The following is a 20369-nucleotide window of genomic DNA, read 5'->3' as shown; positions in this document are numbered from 1 at the left end:
CCGGGCTAATACTGAGCAGCACAGCGTGCGAGGGGAGAATAAAGCCCGGGACCTGGAGACATTGGTGTCACGCAGAGGTCATAGGTCAGTCATCAACCTGACGTCATGTGTGACCAATAATATTAATGAGAAAACGTATTATGTAAAAAAAGAAAAAACCCACGACCGACCCCTCCCCATCAGGCAGAGATTCTCATGCCAAGTAATATCAATCCCTCAGATCTCCATCATCATTCATCCCCTCCCTGTTCCCCCCACACACAGCACTATACCGCCACCGCAAGTGACATCAGCCCCCCACACCATGCAGACCCATGCGAGGAACATCAGCCCCATTCTGCAGGTAGCCCCCCAGCATGCAGTCACCTTTCCCCAGGCAGACCCACCCTCCAGCATGCAACATGACCCCCTTCCCAACAGAGACTCGAAGCCCCCCTTCCTGACAGACACCCAGCCCCGCTCGCAAGGAACATGACCCCCTTCCCACTGAGACCCCCAGCATGCAGTCACCCTTCCCCAGGCAGACCCCCCTCCAGCACGCAGCCCCATGCAAGCATCACCCCCATCCCCAGTCAGACTCCCACTTACCTGATCTGTGACTTTGCAGAATGACCCCAAATCCGCCCTGACATCCACAGCCCCCTCCTGTCTGCTCTATGGAGGAAGAGGCGCCGCCCCCTCTGGTCACATGGCCATGACGTCATCCAGGTCCTTTACGGACCTGGATTTCTCCTCTAGCAGCCACATATGTGGAGTGCGGTAGTGATGGGACTTCGGGGTTTTTTTTGGGAATCAGCTCTTTCGGCTCTTGAATCGGCTCTTCAGTAATCTCACCAAAATAATGACACAAAACCTTGTAGTTAACAGATTAACGTTGTTTATATTATTTTTCATTATAAGAACATCAAACAAATGCAAAAAATGTGCAACGGGGTATAGGAGCGGAGACACGGACATCTTACCTCATGTGAGTTTCTCCTGAGGCTATGTTCACACGATCCTTTTTTGGATCCTTTTTTTTTCAGGTCCTGTTTTGGAAAATCCGCAGTGCAAAACTGCACTGCTGATTTTCCGACTGTTTCTTCTGCGGATTCCTCTGCGGGATTTCAACAGCACTTTCCTATTGGTGCATGTTGACAACAGGAGCAGAATCCGCAGCAAGAATTCACATGGTACTTCTTTTTTTCCGCAGAAAATCCGCGCGGATTTTCCAGGGGAAAAAAGGATCGTCGGCACAGCGGGTTTTGTTTTCCATTGAGTTACATTGTACTGTACCCTGCATGGAAAAAGGATGCAGATCCGCACCAAAAACCGCACCGTGTGAACGTAGCCTTAGCTTGCCCAATTGTAATCTTTCTCGGTACAATCTGATAGAGGTAGTGAGCGCTAATATACCTGCTGTGTGGCAGTAATTAACTAATTACAGCTCTATTTATTCCACCACCGATGTTCATTGAGCTCTGTGCTCCACGGTCACATTGTCTGACAGGTTGCAGCTCATTAGAAGACCGGTCCTTTTGTATGGGCATTTTTTGCTATTGATTCCTCAGATAGGTTTTTTTATTGATGTTATGTGGATATATCCGCTCCATTTACATTTGGAGGTTTTTTTGCTGGTAAAAATTATTATTGTTGTTTTGTAATTATTAATAAACATTACTGCATTTAATATTATTGAACATTGTGGATTGAGTCTTGTTGCGTGTTTTTCATGGCAATTCTAGACTTATTTTTGGATTTGAGTACTTTCAGCAGCAGCTTTCCTCTCTCCCCCTCCAGCACACAGTCTCTCCAGGCTCCTCCCCTCCCCCTCCACCACCAGCTGAGGGAAGGGAGGAGAGCAGAGAGCCACTAGGTAACAAGCGGCTCACTCATAGGTGCCGGCTCATATCCTTCACAGTGAAGAGCCGGCTCTTTGGCTCGTTCATGAACGTCACATCACTAGAGTGCGGCTCTGCAGCTGGAGGTATGTGGAGATTCCCCATTACTGAGCGCAGCCGGGGACATTAACCCCTTCTGCACGGAGGAGACTCTTTTGGGGTTGTTGTTGCCCCTTTATAAGAACCATAACGTTGTTGTTCTGTTTCCTGTAATAGATACATACGAGCCAACTATGGAGGACAGGAAGTGAGGAGCGGAGTGTTCTCCTAGTACAGGGCCCCTTTCTTGGCCCCACACGGTGTAATGCCCCCATTATGCCCTGTAAGCAGGTTCTGCCCCACACCCAGCTGCCTCGGGCACTTTACCATGAGCTGGTACCTCAGATTCTTCCCCGCACCCCTTTCCTTTGTTGGCGCCAAATCTGCCTTTGGGGCTCCGGCCTTTATAATCTCAGTAACTGCGCCATCAAGGTCTCCTGACCAGGTGCACCCTCTAGACTCTTCCCTCCGGAAACCTCCCTCTTCCCATTGGTGTCACATGGTCCCGTCTGGACGGCAGATAGCAGTCTGTACAAATGCAGCACAGCCCTGAGGAGGCTTTATTATGACTCTCCTTCTTACACCCCTTATGTAATATATATGATGGCGCTCACACAGTATAATGTTTCCACAGTACTGGCATCTCTCATAAAAAAGGTATTTTCACACTACCGCTATACCCCCACACAGTATAATGTTCTCATAGTACCGCCATACCCCCACACAGTATAATGTTCTCACAGTACCGCCATACCCCCACATAGTATAATGTTCCTACAGTACCGCCATACCCCCACACACAGTATAATGTTCTCATAGTACCGCCATACCTCCACACACAGTATAATGTTCCTACAGTACCGCCATACCCCCACACACAGTATAATGTTCCTACAGCACCACCATACCCCCACACACAGTATAATGTTCTCATAGTACCGCCATACCCCCACACACAGTATAATGTTCTCATAGTACCGCCATACCCCCACACACAGTATAATGTTCCTACAGTACCGCCATACCCCCACACACAGTATAATGTTCTCATAGTACCGCCATACCCCCACACACAGTATAATGTTCTCATAGTACCGCCATACCCCCACACACAGTATAATGTTCTCATAGTACAGCCATACCCCCACACACAGTATAATGTTCTCATAGTACCGCCATACCCCCACACTGTATAATGTTCTCCTAATACCGCCATACCCCCACACACAGTATAATGTTCTCATAGTACTGCCATACCCCCACATACAGTATAATATTCTCATAGTACCGCCATACCCCCCACACAGTATAATGTTCTCATAGTACCGCCACACACAGTATAATGTTCTCATAGTACCGCCATACCCCCACACACAGTGTAATGTTCCTACAATACTGCCATACCCCCACACAGTATAATCTTCTCATAGTACCGCTATAAACCACACACAGTATAATGTTCCCACAGTACCTCCATCCCACCACTCACTTAGCCTCATTCTTGTTGCAAATACTAATGATCCCAGGATCTATGAGATATTTACCATATGATAGTTGGATAGGCAGGAGTGTATCATCCAAAACTGTAGCTCACTCGGTTGCTATGATGCCTATGAACTGACAGGGCTCGGTGGGGTGTGGTATTGTCACCCTCTCCTTCCCATCATCACAATTTCAGCGATATCCACATTCCCAAGACAGTGATACCGCTGAATAGATTAGTGAATCAGGGAATCGAAAGCTCCCAATCCACCATTCAGCCATATACCCATCATACATATCATCCATCCCATAGTCCCATGCCCATATACCCATCACACATCCTGCATCCCATAGTCCCATGCCCATATACCCATCACACATCCTCCATCCTATAGTCCCGTGCCCATATACCCATCACACATCCTCCATCCCATAGTATAGTGCCCATATACCCATCACACATCCTCCATCCCATAGTCCAGTGCCCATATACCCATCACACATCCTCCATCCCATAGTCCCGTGCCCATATACCCATCACACATCCTCCATCCCATAGTCCCGTGCCCATATACCCATCACACATCCTCCATCCCATAGTCCTGTGCCCATATACCCATCACACATCCTCCATCCCATAGTCCCGAGCTGGGTGGCGCTGAGCAGGGAGTTCCTGGAGATGTGCTGTTATGTAACCTGGCAGTGCGGCTCTGTGTGCGGCCGCTGATGATGGGATTTTCTACGCCGGTAACAATAGAGCGCGGCAGTAATAGAGGAGGGGGATTCATTTCTGTCATGTGCTCTCTGCTCCTTTCTGGGGGGCAGACAATGGCTGGAGCTTATGTTCCCAGGGATGATAGATGTCTCCCACCCGGTCAGTGTCTGCTGAGGTGTTGTGGAGCGGGAAAACTGCTGCTCATAGCAACCAATCACAGCTCAGCTTCTTTTAAACAGCTCTGGTGAAATGGGTGAAATGAAAGATGCTTAGTGATTGGTTGCTGTGTAGAAGGGATGTGGCTTGACACACACACACACAAACACACACCCATACATACATACACTCAGCTTTATATAGATAGATTTTTTTTCTTTACGTTGGAGGGCCCAATTCCAGCTGTTGCTGTCGGACCTGTGATTTCTATCTCCTCCACTGTGTACAGGATAATAGAGTATAATAAAGCAGTTATGGACGACACCTAACTAACATTGTGCAGTGACTCTGCTTTCCATATAGTGACGGATATTTCTTGTTGCTGAAACTATGATGTTTTTCACTTTAACCCTTTGTTAAACCCCTCTGATCAGTGCGATCACACAACATACAAGCCTCTGATGGCTCCGGTGATGCCCTGTACTACTGTAGTGCCGTGTATCATCACTGCTGTCAGTGTAATACTAACGGCCCCATACACATGAGATAAGGGTTGGTGAACGGTCATTTGGCAGACGGCCATCTCTCCCGACTCCCCCATACACACAAATATTCCAGCTTTCCTGGGGTCTGTATGAGAGAGTCGCCTCCAGACTCCTCTAGCGGAGGATTATCTACAGGAAGAACAAACGGATTATCCTCTGAAATTCAGGCTGTCAGATCCTTCTCTGCCCTGACATCATCTGTCGGGAGGCCCTAAATACATTATATAGTCGCCCAAACCCCCGAAATCAGTGATTTCATGGAACGTTAGTCTAATGTGTATGGGGGCGGTAAAAGGTAACTTATTGGATGCTGCCTCTGGCCTAATAGACCTTCATACATTGCAGCCCAGACACCATTATTAGGCATGTAAGTATCGTAATAACTAGGCCGCCCCATACTATCCAGTACTTGGGGGCGGGGGGCGTTCAGCCAAACTCTGTCACCTTCTTAGATGTCATGTTTGCTTTTCACAGCAGCAAGTGGATAAACTGCCAGGGTTTTTGTTGAAGCCTCATCTGTGCCGTCCCTGCGGTGCACATCTATGTTCTGGGGCACAAAAAGATTAATTTCTTTTTAATAAATGTTTAAATTATAAAATGTGTCTTCTGCTTTTTCTGTGTTTTTTTTCTTTTTACAAGAATTGTTGGAGCCAATTTTCTTTAGAAACATTTCAATATCTGTTTTTTTTTCTGCTGTTTTTCCTGTAATATCGGAAAGCCTAAGGCCAGAAATAAACCCCATAAATCTCTGTACATGGAGACTTTGGGATCAGATCATTTCTGTCCGCGTTGATTGTGGAAACAAAAAATCTTTTCTAAAAGCCTCAAACTTGTGTGTGTGAATCAGAGCTGAGATCTAACGTGATAGAAGATTACAGTGCGGGGAAGATGGGAAACCTTCATCTAGACGGCCGGTGGTGATGGAGTCAGTGACCGACTCTGGCCACATATGTCTCTAGAGCCGTAGTAGAAGATGAAGATGTCGTCCTCATCATGAAGTAGTTATTTCTCATGTTGCGTGTAATGAATATCTCCTGCAGTATTGCTAATGCCGATTCCAGGGTCGGTAAATGAGACGAGAATTAGCGTTATGGAAGATGAGTCTATGAGAAACGTATTCAGCTGCCGACTCCGAGGAAGAAACTGCTTGTTGTCTGTGGCCTAAATATATAGGTTTTATTAGTAGATGTAAAGAAGAAAACTAAATACCGTAAAATAATAAATCTCCTCATATGTTTCCTTATTATCTCCAGTAATTGTATTATTACACAGGATTCTTATGATGTTACATCGGCTCATCTTTTCATTCAGGTCTCTACAATATCGGATCCTCTCAGTGAAGATCTTCTACAAAAGAGAATTTTCCTGATTTACCCATCACAGGTGGATATGGACAGAGACAAGATGGCGGAGAGGATATTACACCTCACCCTAGAGATCCTCTTCCGGCTTACTGGAGAGGTGAGAGATTCTGATGACGTCACATTACATCATCCTTATCTATGGGAATAACAGATGGACAGAACTGGAGAGGTGAGGACTCTGGAAATGTCTGTAGTGAGATTTATTAATGTGCCTCTCCATTACCAGGATTACACAGTGGTGAAGAAGACCTCTAGTGATCACTGTCAGGACCCTGTGTCTGAGGGATGGGGAAGACCCCTGAGCCCAATCACAGGACCTCCACCTCACCCCCTGATCCATGAGGACATCAATGACCAGAAGATCCTAGAACTCACCTACAAGATGATTGAGCTGCTGACTGGAGAGGTGACACTGCTGGGAATGCTGGGACATTATACAGTAACACTATGAAGGGATCGGGGGATGACGGTATAATTGTATGTGTCAGGTTCCTATAAGGTGTCAGGATGTCGCTGTCTATTTCTCCATGGAGGAGTGGGAGTATTTAGAAGGACACAGAGATCTGTACAAGAACGTCATAATGGAGGTTCCCCAGCCCCTCACATCTCCAGGTAATAGACAGGACTAAATACACACGGCCTATAATTATCTGTATGTAAAGAATGAATTCACTCCCTGTATGTGTTTCCTCCAGATCTATCCAGTAAGAGGACAACACCAGAGAGATGTCCCCGTCCTCTTCTTCCACAGGACTGTAACCAAGAAGATGCCAATGCTCCTCAGGATCATCAGGTAGATGGAGAGAAGGTGTCAGGAGATCTCCCCTATGATGTGTAGACGCCGGTGAAGGTCTTGTGCTCAGTCTTGTTTTATCCACCAGTATTATATGTTTTATACTTGTGTAATGAGAACGGTGGAGATGGCAGGATTAGAGCTGATCATAGATGGGACTTCTCCATCTGTCGGTGACTTTTATAATATTTGTTTCAGGGTGAAGATCTGACCCATATTAATACTACAGAGACATATGTGAGGGAGGATGAGTGGTGTAAAGAGGAGATTCCCACATATGACTACCCAGGTGAGTACTAACCACTAAATGCAGAGAAGTCACAGATTCTTCTCAGTCACCGGCTGTGGCTGCTTTATCGGTGGTGTAGTCCGGCCGTATTACCATGATCACCATTTTGCCTCTAGACCACAACATTCTCCTTCTATTCACTGACCTGAGAGACTTCCTGATCATCACTGCGCATGACAGGAAGCCTCTCAGGTCTGGAGACACGGATGTCATCATGATAACATCGGTCTCCATGGCAGCGATCGGAACCAGCGTCATGCCACGGGGTCTAGGATCCAAAGTCAGAGGGGATGTTGGCCCATGTAGTGAGGGATCAGCGACCTGTCATAAGCCAATACAGATAAATATGTAATGAGAGCACCACATAAAGCCCCGCCCACAGCCCCGCCCCAGAGCACCACATAAAGCCCCACCCACAGCACCACATAAAGCCCCGCCCAAGAGCACGAGAATGTCATCAACTAAAATCTACAAATACAGATTAAACAACAACCACAAGACGGATTTCATCACCAGGTATCGGTGTAATCAGTATAACGGCACCGACCTGACACTGTCTGTAGTCACTGAGCACAATCCTGCTGACAGGTTCCCTTTAAGACATCTCCGCTCTGCACTATTATACACAGTTCTCTTTAACCCCTTGCTGACCGGGCCAATTTTTACAATTCTGACCACTGTCCCTTTATGAGGTTATAACTCTGGAACGCTTTAACGGATCCCGCTGATTCTGAGATTGTTTTTTGGTGACATATTCTTCTTCATGTTAGTGGTAACATTTCTTCGATATTACTTGCGATTATTTATGAAAAAAACAGAAATATGTAAAAAAAAATTATAATTTTGCAATTTTCAAACTTTGAATTTTTATGCCCTTAAATCAGAGAGATATGTCACACAAAATACTTAATAAGTAACATTTCCCACATGTCTACTTTACATCAGCACAATTTTGGAAACAAAATTTTTTTTTGTTAAGAAGTTATAAGGGTTAAAAATTGACCAGCGATTTCTCATTTTGACAACAAAATTTACAAAACCATTTTTTTTAGGGACCACATCACATTTAATGTCACTTTGAGGGGTGTACATGACAGAAAATAACCAAGTGTGACACAGTTCTAAAAACTACACCCCTCAAGGTGCTCAAAACCACATTCAAGAAGTTTATTAACCTTTTACGTGCTTCACAGGAACTGAAACAATTTCGAAGGAAAAAATTAACATTTAACTTTTTTTTTGCAAACATTTTATTTCAGAACCAATTTTTTTTATTTTCACAAGTGTAAAAACAGAAAATGAACCACAAAATTTGTTGTGCAATTTCTCCTGAGTACGCCGATACCCCACATGTGGGGGTAAACCACTGTTTGGGCGCACGGCAGAGCTTAGAAGAGGAGTGCCGTTTGACTTGACAGTTTAGAATTGGCTGGAATTGAGATCGAACGCCATGTTTCGCGTTTGGAGAGCCCCTGATCTGCCTAAATAGTGGAAACCCCCCCCAAGTGACACCATTTTGGAATCTAGACCCCTTAAAGAACTTATCTAGATGCGTTTTTTTTTTTTTGTTTGTTTCGACCGCCGGTTAACGGTTAATTACCAGCGATCGCAACTCGGGGGTCGGTAAAACCCCCCCGAATCATGTTCTCTGGGGTCTCGGCTACCCTCGGCAACCGAGACCCCAGAGAAAATCCGACTCTGGAGGGCGCTATTCACTTTTTCCACAGCGCCGTTAGTTAACGGCGCTGTGGTTTAAGTACCCTTAACTGCTGCTGTTAAAAGACGTATCGGCGGTCGTTAAGGGGTTAAATGTGTAATATTTCTTCTTGAAACTCATCTGACAGAAAATATTGGAGCTTACGATAGTTTAGATTGTGAAGTCACCGAGCCCCGTGCTCTAATTACCCCAGAGAGGTTTCACCACTAGCTCCTCATTTATTACTGATGGAGACTGTTCAGTTTGAGCATTTCAGTAGATGTTATTGTCTATAGTCAGGTTTTGATTACAGTAGTGTCCAGAATCCTCTGATTTATCCTCTTCCCACAGCCAGTTTTGTGTTCTTAATCAGGCCCCATTTTTACAATCTGACGTGGTCACTTTATGTGGTGATAACTTTGACATAGTGGGAGTAACCGAGACATGGTTAGATGAAAGCTATGACTGGGCAGTTAACTTACAGGGTTACAGTCTGTTTAGAAAGGATCGTAAAAATCGGAGAGGAGGAGGGGTTGGTCTCTATGTAAAGTCTTGTCTAAAGTCCACTTTAAGGGAGGATATTAGCGAAGGGAATGAGGATGTCGAGTCTATATGGGTCGAAATTCATGGAGGGAAAAATGGTAACAAAATTCTCATTGGGGTCTGTTACAAACCCCAAATATAACAGAAATCATTGAAAGTCTACTTCTAAAGCAGATAGATGAAGCTGCAACCCATAATGAGGTCCTGGTTATGGGGGACTTTAACTACCCGGATATTAACTGGGAAACAGAAACCTGTGAAACCCATAAAGGCAACAGGTTTCTGCTAATAACCAAGAAAAATTATCTTTCACAATTGGTGCAGAATTCAACCAGAGGAGCAGCACTTTTAGACCTAATACTATCTAATAGACCTGACAGAATAACAAATCTGCAGGTGGTCGGGCATCTAGGAAATAGCGACCACAATATTGTACAGTTTCACCTGTCTTTCACTAGGGGGACTTCTCAGGGAGTCACAAAAACACTGAACTTTAGGAAGGCAAAGTTTGACCAGCTTAGAGATGCCCTTAATCTGGTAGACTGGGACAATATCCTCAGAAATAAGAATACAGATAATAAATGGAAAATGTTTAAGAACATCCTAAATAGGCACTGTAAGCGGTTTATACCTTGTGGGAATAAAAGGACTAGAAATAGGAAAAACCCAATGTGGCTAAACAAAGAAGTAAGACAGGCAATTAACAGTAAAAAGAAAGCATTTGCACTACTAAAGCAGGATGGCACCATTGAAGCTCTAAAAAACTATAGGGAGAAAAATACTTTATCTAAAAAACTAATTAAAGCTGCCAAAAAGGAAACAGAGAAGCACATTGCTAAGGAGAGCAAAACTAATCCCAAACTGTTCTTCAACTATATCAATAGTAAAAGAATAAAAACTGAAAATGTAGGCCCCTTAAAAAATAGTGAGGAAAGAATGGTTGTAGATGACGAGGAAAAGGCTAACATATTAAACATCTTATTCTCCACGGTATTCACGGTGGAAAATGAAATGCTAGGTGAAATCCCAAGAAACAATGAAAACCCTATTAAGGGTCACCAATCTAACCCAAGAAGAGGTGTGAAACCGGCTAAATAAGATTAAAATAGATAAATCTCCGGGTCCGGATGGCATACACCCACGAGTACTAAGAGAACTAAGTAATGTAATAGATAAACCATTATTTCTTATTTTTAGGGACTCTATAGCGACGGGGTCTGTTCCGCAGGACTGGCGCATAGCAAATGTGGTGCCAATATTCAAAAAGGGCTCTAAAAGTGAACCTGGAAATTATAGGCCAGTAAGTCTAACCTCTACTGTTGGTAAAATATTTGAAGGGTTTCTGAAGGATGTTATTCTGGATTATCTCAATGAGAATAACTGTTTAACTCCATATCAGCATGGGTTTATGAGAAATCGCTCCTGTCAAACCAATCTAATCAGTTTTTATGAAGAGGTAAGCTATAGGCTGGACCACGGTGAGTCATTGGACGTGGTATATCTCGATTTTTCCAAAGCGTTTGATACCGTGCCGCACAAGAGGTTGGTACACAAAATGAGAATGCTGGGTCTGGGGGAACATGTGTGTAAATGGGGTAGTAACTGGCTTAGTGATAGAAAGCAGAGGGTGGTTATAAATGGTATAGTCTCTAACTGGGTCGCTGTGACCAGTGGGGTACCGCAGGGGTCGGTATTGGGACCTGTTCTCTTCAACATATTCATTAATGATCTGGTAGAAGGTTTACACAGTAAAATATTGATATTTGCAGATGATACAAAACTATGTAAAGCAGTTAATACAAGAGAAGATAGTATTCTGCTACAGATGGATCTGGATAAGTTGGAAACTTGGGCTGAAAGGTGGCAGATGAGGTTTAACAATGATAAATGTAAGGTTATACACATGGGAAGAAGGAATCAATATCACCATTACACACTGAACGGGAAACCACTGGGTAAATCTGACAGGGAGAAGGACTTGGGGATCCTAGTTAATGATAAACTTACCTGGAGCAGCCAGTGCCAGGCAGCAGCTGCCAAGGCAAACAGGATCATGGGGTGCATTAAAAGAGGTCTGGATACACATGATGAGAGCATTATACTGCCTCTGTACAAATCCCTAGTTAGACCGCACATGGAGTACTGTGTCCAGTTTTGGGCACCAGTGCTCAGGAAGGATATAATGGAACTAGAGAGAGTACAAAGGAGGGCAACAAAGTTAATAAAGGGGATGGGAGAACTACAATACCCAGATAGATTAGCGAAATTAGGATTATTTAGTCTAGAAAAAAGACGACTGAGGGGCGATCTAATAACCATGTATAAGTATATAAGGGGACAATACAAATATCTCGCTGAGGATCTGTTTATGCCAAGGAAGGTGACGGGCACAAGGGGGCATTCTTTGCGTCTGGAGGAGAGAAGGTTTTTCCACCAACATAGAAGAGGATTCTTTACTGTTAGGGCAGTGAGAATCCGGAATTGCTTGCCTGAGGAGGTGGTGATGGCGAACTCAGTCGAGGGGTTCAAGAGAGGCCTGGATGTCTTCCTGGAGCAGAACAATATTGTATCATACAATTATTAGGTTCTGTAGAAGGATGTAGATCTGGGGATTTATTATGATGGAATATAGGCTGAACTGGATGGACAAATGTATTTTTTCGGCCTTACTAACTATGTTACTATGTTACTATGAATTATTCACAAAGGATAGTAGAAAACAAATGGATCTTACTAATTATTTTCCAGCTTCTCACAATACCCTACATACGATTGTACACTACTCTCTGGGCACATGGCAGTGTTCAGAAGGGAAGGAGCGCCATTTAGCTGTTTGAATGTGAAATATGTTGGAATAATTAGTGTTTGCCATGTCGCGGAGAGCCCCTGATGTGCCTAAACATTGAAACACCCCACAAGTGACCCCATTTTGTAAACTAGACCCCTTAGGGAACTTATCTGGATGAGTTTTGAGCACCTTGAACCCACAGATGCTCCACAGAAGTTTATAATGTAGAGCCATGGAAATAAAAAAAAATATACATTTTTCACAAATAAATCTTTTTAGCTCCATATTTTGCATTATCGTAAGGGTAATAGGAGAAATTGCTCCATGAAATTTGTTGTGCAGTTTCTCCTGAGCACAGCGATATCCCATATGTGGGGGAATACTACTGTTTGGGCGCACGGCAGAGCTTGGAAGGGAAGGAGCGCCATATTAGAGAGCAGATTTTGCTTGAATTGTTTCTGGGTGACATGTCACATTGTCTGAGCCCCTGATGTGTCTAAACAGTGGAAACACCCCAACAAGTGACCCCATTTTGGAAACTAGACCCCCCCCAAGGAACTTATCTAGATGTGTGGTGGGCACTTTGAACCCCCAAGTGCTTCACAGAAGTTAATTACGTAGAGCCGTGAAAATAAAAAATCATATTTTTTTTCTACAAAAAATGATCTTTTTGCCGTCAATTTTTGTTCCAAAGGGTAACCGGAGAAATTGGATGCCAAAAGTTATTGTGAAATTTCTCTTGAGTATGCCGATACGCCATATGTGGGGGTAAACCACTGTTTGGGCGCATGGCAGAGCTCAGAAGAGACAGAGCGCCCTATTGGAGAGCAGATTTTGCTGGAATTGTTTGTGGGTGACATGTCACATTGTCAGAGCCCCTGAGGTGCCAGAACAGCATAAGCCTCCAAAAGTGACTGCATTGTACACAATACTTCCCTGAATGAAATCTTCCAGTGGTGCAGTGAGCATATTGACACCACAGCTGTTCCATAGAAACTTATACCATTGGGCAGTGAAGAAAAAATAATTACATTTTTACCACTAAAATGTTGTTTTAACCCCAGATTTTACATTGGAAAATAGGCAGATAGGTAAATGGTCACTACACCCATAGATGAATTCGCAGAGGGGTGTCATTCCCAGTTCCCAGAGGGGTGTCATTTCCAATATGAGGTCTTTTCAGGGGGGATTCTGCTGTTATGGCACTTTGGAGAGCCGCTAAGTGCTAGAACAACAGAATCCCCCTGAAGTGACCACATTTTGGAAATTACACCCCTCTGGGAATTCATCTATGGATATAGTGACCATTTTCACTACACGGGTGACTTCCAGGAACATGTAGTGGAAGTTTTAGAGCAAAAATTGCAAAAATGTCATTGTAGTGCCCAATATATTGTGCCCAGCTTGTGTCTCTGGAGACATCCCCCCTTCCCCCCGGAAATTGTTATGTCCGCTCTACTCAGATGTGTCTGTCACTAAATAAACCAAATGCTTGAATGTCAAAACAGATTAAAAACGTGATTCTGTGTGGAAGATTGTAAATCAGTCATGGAGGCATAAGGCCGGCAATGATGGGCATTGTGGGCAATAATAGCGGGTATCATGCCTCATTCCTCTCTTGGAACATACACGACATCCTCTCTGGGGTTCTTTCTTGTTTCAGTTGCTGGAATGAGTGCAATAAAATGTCCCTCAGTGAGTCTTCTGACATCTTCAGAGTCTAAAGGATTGGCGGGGACAACATATTTTTAAAAAACAGGAATACTGCAGGAATTCCGATACTGCAGGTAACCATGTATGTGACACATGTACTGCTGCAAGTCATAAAGTCACCAATAACCATTGTCTCAGGCCTCACTTAATACATTTCTTGGTATTTCCTGCATATTTACATGCTCCACATTTGCCCCCGCAGCTGAAGAAACCTTTAGTAGACAACCAGGACGTTCTACCAGGACCATCCATTACCAGATTAGGAAGGTGGGAGCTCTCCTTGTGGAGAATAAACCCCCTCCTGAAGAACACTCTCCAGTATTATACATGGCTACCTGCAGTATCTGTGACCTCTCCTATATCGGGGGCATGAGACCTCCGGCAGCCTCAGTGAGCCCCTCAGGGATTAGTGACCAGAGACCTAATCCCTCCATTGTATCCAAACATTTTATCAGGTGTACGGTGGTGATCTGAGTGGTTTCCAGTTTTTCGGAATGGAAAGGGTCAGTAAGCCCAGAAGGGGCGGAGCTTGGTGACAAACTCCTTAGCCGAGAAACCCATTGGATCCTGACGATGGAGACCGCCCGTCCCACCGGTGTAAATAAGCGCAGATAGAATATTGTGTTATTATAGTCCATGAGCCGGGCCAGATATCGGTACCACCCGGAGTGACTAATTTTCTTTGGTATTTTTAGGTAGATGCATGTCTGTAGTTTATTTTTTGATATGATAGCCCTTACATATACGTAGCTTATTAACCCCTTCAGCCCTAGGCCTATTTGTACCCAAGTGCCTAAGCCAATCTGACCTGTGCCACTTCATGGGCTAATAACTTTGGAACGCTTTCACCTATCCAAGCCATTCTGAGATTGTTTTCTCGTGACATATTGTACTTCACGTCAGTGCTAAATGGGAGTCAATATATTTTACCTTTCTATATAAAAAAATGCTAAATATTCGGAAATTTTGGAAAAATCGGCAATTTTTTAACTTTGAAATTCTCTGCTTTTTACAAAAATACTGATACCCCCCATAATAGTTATTAATTTACACTCCCCACATGTTTACTTCATATTGGCATCATTTTGAAAATGAAACCTTATTGTTTTACGACGTAATAGGGCTTATAGTTTTATGCGCAATTTTTCACATTTACAGCAAAACCCACTTTTCAAAGGACCAAGTCACTTCTGAAGTCACTTTAAGGGGCTTACATAACAGAAACCACCCATAAATTACCCCATTTTGCAAACTACACCCCTCAAGCTGTTCAAAACTCATTTTTAAAAACTGTTAACCCTTTAGGTGTTCCACAGGAATTTTAGCAGAATGAAGGCGAAATTTCAAAATTTCATTTTTTTTCCAGATATTACATTGTAATCCAATTTTACCTGCAACCTAGCAAGGGTTAACGGCAAACCCAAACTTGGTTACCCTAATTCTGCAGTTTATAGAAACACCCCACATGTACTCGTAAACTAAAGTATGGGCACACAGCACAGCTCAACACGGAAGGAGCGCTATGTGGTTTTTGGGTGGCGGATTCACTGGAAGAAATCTAGGGGGCCATGTCACATTTGAAGGCTGCCTGAGGTACCCCCACAGTGGAAACCCCAAAAAGTGACCCTATTTTGGAAACTACACCCCCAAGGAATCTTTTAGGGGGTATAGTGACCACTTTGACCCAACCAGTGTTTCACAGTAGTTGGAAACACTTGGTTGAGAAAATGGAAAAAGTGCATTTTTTACATGAAGGTGTCATTTTAGGCTCATTTTTTTATTTTTAAGAGGTGTACCAGCAAAAAATGCACCCCACTATTTGTTCACCAATCTCTCCCGAACACAACAACACCCGATATCATGGATGTCATACTTGGACATGGTCGAGACCATGCTGGCCCTGGTTCGAGCTTCAAGAGAAGGCAACTGGATGCTTCACCTAGGAGCAATCCGACAGATGATACCATGGTGTTTTGCCTATGACAAGGTCAACTATGCCCGATACCTAACCTATTACTATGCCACAATGTCTCGGCTGCCCATAGAACACCCAGAGGTCCATGAATACTTCATGCAAGGTGGCTTTTCGGTCCAGATCGGTAGCAAGAATCCTTTTGGACGAATTCCTGTGGACCAGACCATTGAAGAGACAATCAACAAAGACACCCAGACACCAGGGGGCACAAAAGGCTTCAGCCTCAAAGTTGGAGCTGTTTCCAGGTTCTACCTGACATCAGAGTACCGCAGTATGTACTTGAGGCAGCTGAGGGCCCTGGTAGGCCAACAATATACTGACTTCAGCCATTCAGACCTACAGGTGTCTAGGATTAGAAGAGATGAAGCCGATGTCCAATCTTTCGTTCAACTGCTGGAGACAGGTTGGGTGAACCCCTTCAACAAAGAGCATAATGGTGAACTTATCAGTTTGTCAACAGCGACTGTAGCACCACCAGATGTAGCCAAAGACCTTCAAGGGGCATACAGTATAGGAGAGGATGCATATCAAACATTCAAGGATGAGCGTTTGGGTACCGATAAGCCAACTACATTGTTTCATGACAAGATGACGAAGAACAAACTTAAAACGTTCTCTAACATCCAAATGAAGACACGCAGACAAGGTCTTGGCAAGGAGGTAATTTTGAAGGCTGACAGAAACCTATTTGGCCAGATGATACTTGTAGCTGAGAACAGAAAGCTACAAATGAGTGATGTCTTGACTCATCCCCTGGGTCCATTGCCATGGGCACTTGCCAATGGTGATGGGTCTATCCGCAAGACCAACAAGGCTGCCCTCGCAAGGGAGTTGGAGAGGAATGCTCGTCCTGCAGAAGTGATCCCCGAGCCCTCTGCAACCATCATTGATGGGATGAGCCTGGTTCAGAAACTGAAGGGAAACAATGCAACATTTGGCCAGCTAGCAGGCACAGCAATGAGTCGCGCTATCCATGAGGGTGCTAAGAGCAAGCGCATTGATATTGTCTTTGACGTCTACAAGGAGACATCCATCAAAGATACAGAAAGAGTCAACAGATATGAAGGCACAGGGATCCATTTCAAGAACATTCAACATGGGCACAACATCCAGCAGTGGAAAAAGCTTCTAAGTAGTTCCTCCAACAAGGCAAGTCTCATAAAGTTTCTGGTAGAAGAATGGAAGGCGAAACACCACAGGGAGAAGCTTGAGGAGAAGGAGCTGTATGTCACATGTGAGCAGCTCTGCTTTAAGATCACCAAAGAACAGTGGGAAGAGGCTGCTGACCTTAAGTCAAATCAAGAAGAAGCAGACACACGCCTCCTTCTCCATGCTCTTCATGCAGCAGAATCTGGTTACAAGTCGGTCATCATCACTTCGGAGGATACTGATGTCATGGTCCTGTGTCTGGGCATGTGCCACAAAATCCCATCCCACCTGTTCCAGAAATGCGGTACACAGAACCGGACAAGATTCCTGGATATCACCACTCTGAGCCGAACATTGGGAGGCAGCGTATGTGATTCATTGATTGGTATGCATGCATTTACAGGCTGTGACACCGTCAGTGCATTCGCTGGCCGTGGGAAGATGACGACACTCAAGCAGTTGAAGATGAACAAGACATACCAGGATGCCTTTCAGGAAGTTGGTCGTTCATGGGAAGTGTCTACCGAACTTTTTGAGAAGTTACAGGAAATCACCTGCCACATGTACCTGCCAACTACCCAAACAACTGAGGTAAACAGGCTCCGTTATCAGCTGTTCTGTGCCAGACGTGGAGTGGTAGAGTCAAGTCAACTCCCTCCTTGCCAGGACTGCCTTTTCATGCATGCACTGCGTGCAAACTACCAGGCTGCGATCTGGAGGAGAAGTCTGCAGAGCCAGCCATGGGTTGCAAACCCAACAGACTGCGGTTGGATGATAGATAACGACGGAAAGCTTGTTGTCAAGTGGATGCAAGGGGCACCAGCACCAGAAGCTATTATACAGCTACTGTCCTGCAAGTGTGTGCGGTCATGTGAACTTCCTCAGTGTACTTGCCTCAGCAATGGCCTGAAGTGCACAGACATGTGCAGATTACAGACATGCCAGAACAAGGGTACTGAAGACGAGCCAGTAGAACAACAGTCAGATTCAGAGTCCGATGTTGAAGATATTATGGAGTAACATATATATATATATATATATATATATATATATATATATATATATATATATATATATATATATATATATATATATATATATGCACATGACATGTTCAGTGTGTATTTACATAACTTGGATTAAATTTTGTTACAAATACTACATCTAGTCACTCCGGGTGGTACCGATATCGTCATATTTGGTTCTTGGCTCATGCTAAAATTCCTGTGGAACACCTAAAGGGTTAACAGTTTTTAAAAATGAGTTTTGAACAGCTTGAGGGGTGTAGTTTGCAAAATGGGGTAATTTATGGGTGGTTTCTGTTATGTAAGCCCCTTAAAGTGACTTCAGAAGTGACTTGGTCCTTTGAAAAGTGGGTTTTGCTGTAAATGTGAAAAATTGCGCATAAAACTATAAGCCCTATTACGTCGTAAAACAATAAGGTTTCATTTTCAAAATGATGCCAATATGAAGTAAACATGTGGGGAGTGTAAATTAATAACTATTATGGGGGGTATCAGTATTTTTGTAAAAAGCAGAGAATTTCAAAGTTAAAAAATTGCCGATTTTTCCAAAATTTCCGAATATTTAGCATTTTTTTTATATAGAAAGGTAAAATATATTGACTCCCATTTAGCACTGACGTGAAGTACAATATGTCACGAGAAAACAATCTCAGAATGGCTTGGATAGGTGAAAGCGTTCCAAAGTTATTAGCCCATGAAGTGGCACAGGTCAGATTGGCTTAGGCACTTGGGTACAAATAGGCCTAGGGCTGAAGGGGTTAATAAGCTACGTATATGTAAGGGCTATCATATCAAAAAATAAACTACAGACATGCATCTACCTAAAAATACCAAAGAGAATTAGTCACTCCGCTTGGTACCGATATCGTCAAATTTGGTTCTTGGCTCATGGACTATTAATATTGATCACCGACCTCTTGTGTATAATGACAGCAGCATATTGTTGGGTTTAAGTTTGTATTCTCGTACTGGTAAAAGAGTTTTAATGTTTTGGGTGTGAAATAACTGAACCATGTGATGGGGCGTTTTATATAAACCCTGACTCCCTGGTATAACACTAGGTTATGACTAAGGGGCATATATGGCCCTGAAACGTGTAAACCGGTGTCTGGGACCCCTGCTGTTTATGCCATTTTTCTACTGTCGGTTGTCCATGCTTTTAATGAAGATTTTGCAGTAAAGCTTATTGGACTGCAACCTCTTGGTGCTGGATTTTTTACTACCTGTTGGATTTTCTTGGGATGGCGGCCATGCACAGAGGGGACAGGTGAGCTGTAAAGGACTTTCTTATTTCCTTAAGAATTTTAATGACCTTTTCCTGATAATCAAGGAAAGTATCTGCATTTCCGGATTTTTTGTATAACACATAAGAATTATATGAGGCCACCTGAAACAAATAAATGACTAACTTCTTATACCAGATACATGATTTTCTTGATACCCAGTATGGCTGTAGAACCTGATCTGCAAGGTCCACACCCCCCATATATTTGTTGTAGTCGTGGATCCCTGTTGGTCTGCAGTGGTCCTTGTGGCCTCTGTGTGGATCGAGCTCAGGATAAAAATATCTTTGTTATCCTTATACTAAGGGCAAGCAGTTCTCCATTGTGTAAAGCCCCTGACTGCCCCTTTCAGGACTTTTCGTTGACCAATGATTGTGGAAACCCCTGACGGTTTTTGCGAATGGTCCCACAAGCCCCCATGTTATGTTCAACCAGACTTTTAACCCCTTTACCCCCAAGGGTGGTTTGCACGTTAATGACCGGGCCAATTTTTACAATTCTGACCACTGACCCTTTATGAGGTTATAACTCTGGAATGGTTCAACGGATCCCGGTGATTCTGACATTATTTTCTCGTGACATATTGTGCTTCATGTTATTGGTAAAATTTCTTTGATATTACTTGAGTTTATTTGTGGGAAAAAAAGGAAATTTGGTGAAAATTTTGAAAATTTCATTTTTATGCCCTTAAATCACAGAGATATGTCACACAAAATACTTAATAAATAACATTTCCCACGTGTCTACTTTACATCAGCACAATTTTGGAACCAAAACTTTTTTTTGTTAGGCAGTTATAAGGGTTAAAAATTGACCAGCAATTTCCCATTTTTACAACACCATGGTTTTTTTTAGGGACCACATCTCATTTGAAGTCATTTTGAGGGGTCTATATGATAGAAAATACACAAGTGTGACACCATTCTAAAAACTG

The 20369-nt window shown here is 43.5% G+C and overlaps 1 protein-coding gene across 1 annotated transcript in view; it reads left to right on the top strand.

Moving 5' to 3' along the window:
- The first annotated feature begins 1884 nt into the window (after window positions 1-1884).
- The window catches only part of LOC143766820 (uncharacterized), an 86332-nt gene continuing 67847 nt past the window's right edge, over window positions 1885-20369 (top strand). The window contains exons 1-6 of the mRNA XM_077254792.1: window positions 1885-1966; window positions 6129-6278; window positions 6408-6587; window positions 6670-6793; window positions 6877-6974; window positions 7173-7263. Coding sequence (XP_077110907.1) covers window positions 6207-6278; window positions 6408-6587; window positions 6670-6793; window positions 6877-6974; window positions 7173-7263 — 565 coding nt within the window. The 5' untranslated portion in view covers window positions 1885-1966; window positions 6129-6206. The remainder of the gene's footprint in view (window positions 1967-6128; window positions 6279-6407; window positions 6588-6669; window positions 6794-6876; window positions 6975-7172; window positions 7264-20369) is intronic.

This window comes from Ranitomeya variabilis, chromosome 4 (genome assembly GCF_051348905.1).
Source record: "Ranitomeya variabilis isolate aRanVar5 chromosome 4, aRanVar5.hap1, whole genome shotgun sequence".
NCBI lineage: Eukaryota > Metazoa > Chordata > Amphibia > Anura > Dendrobatidae > Ranitomeya > Ranitomeya variabilis.
This window is presented reverse-complemented; position numbering and strand designations above follow the sequence as displayed.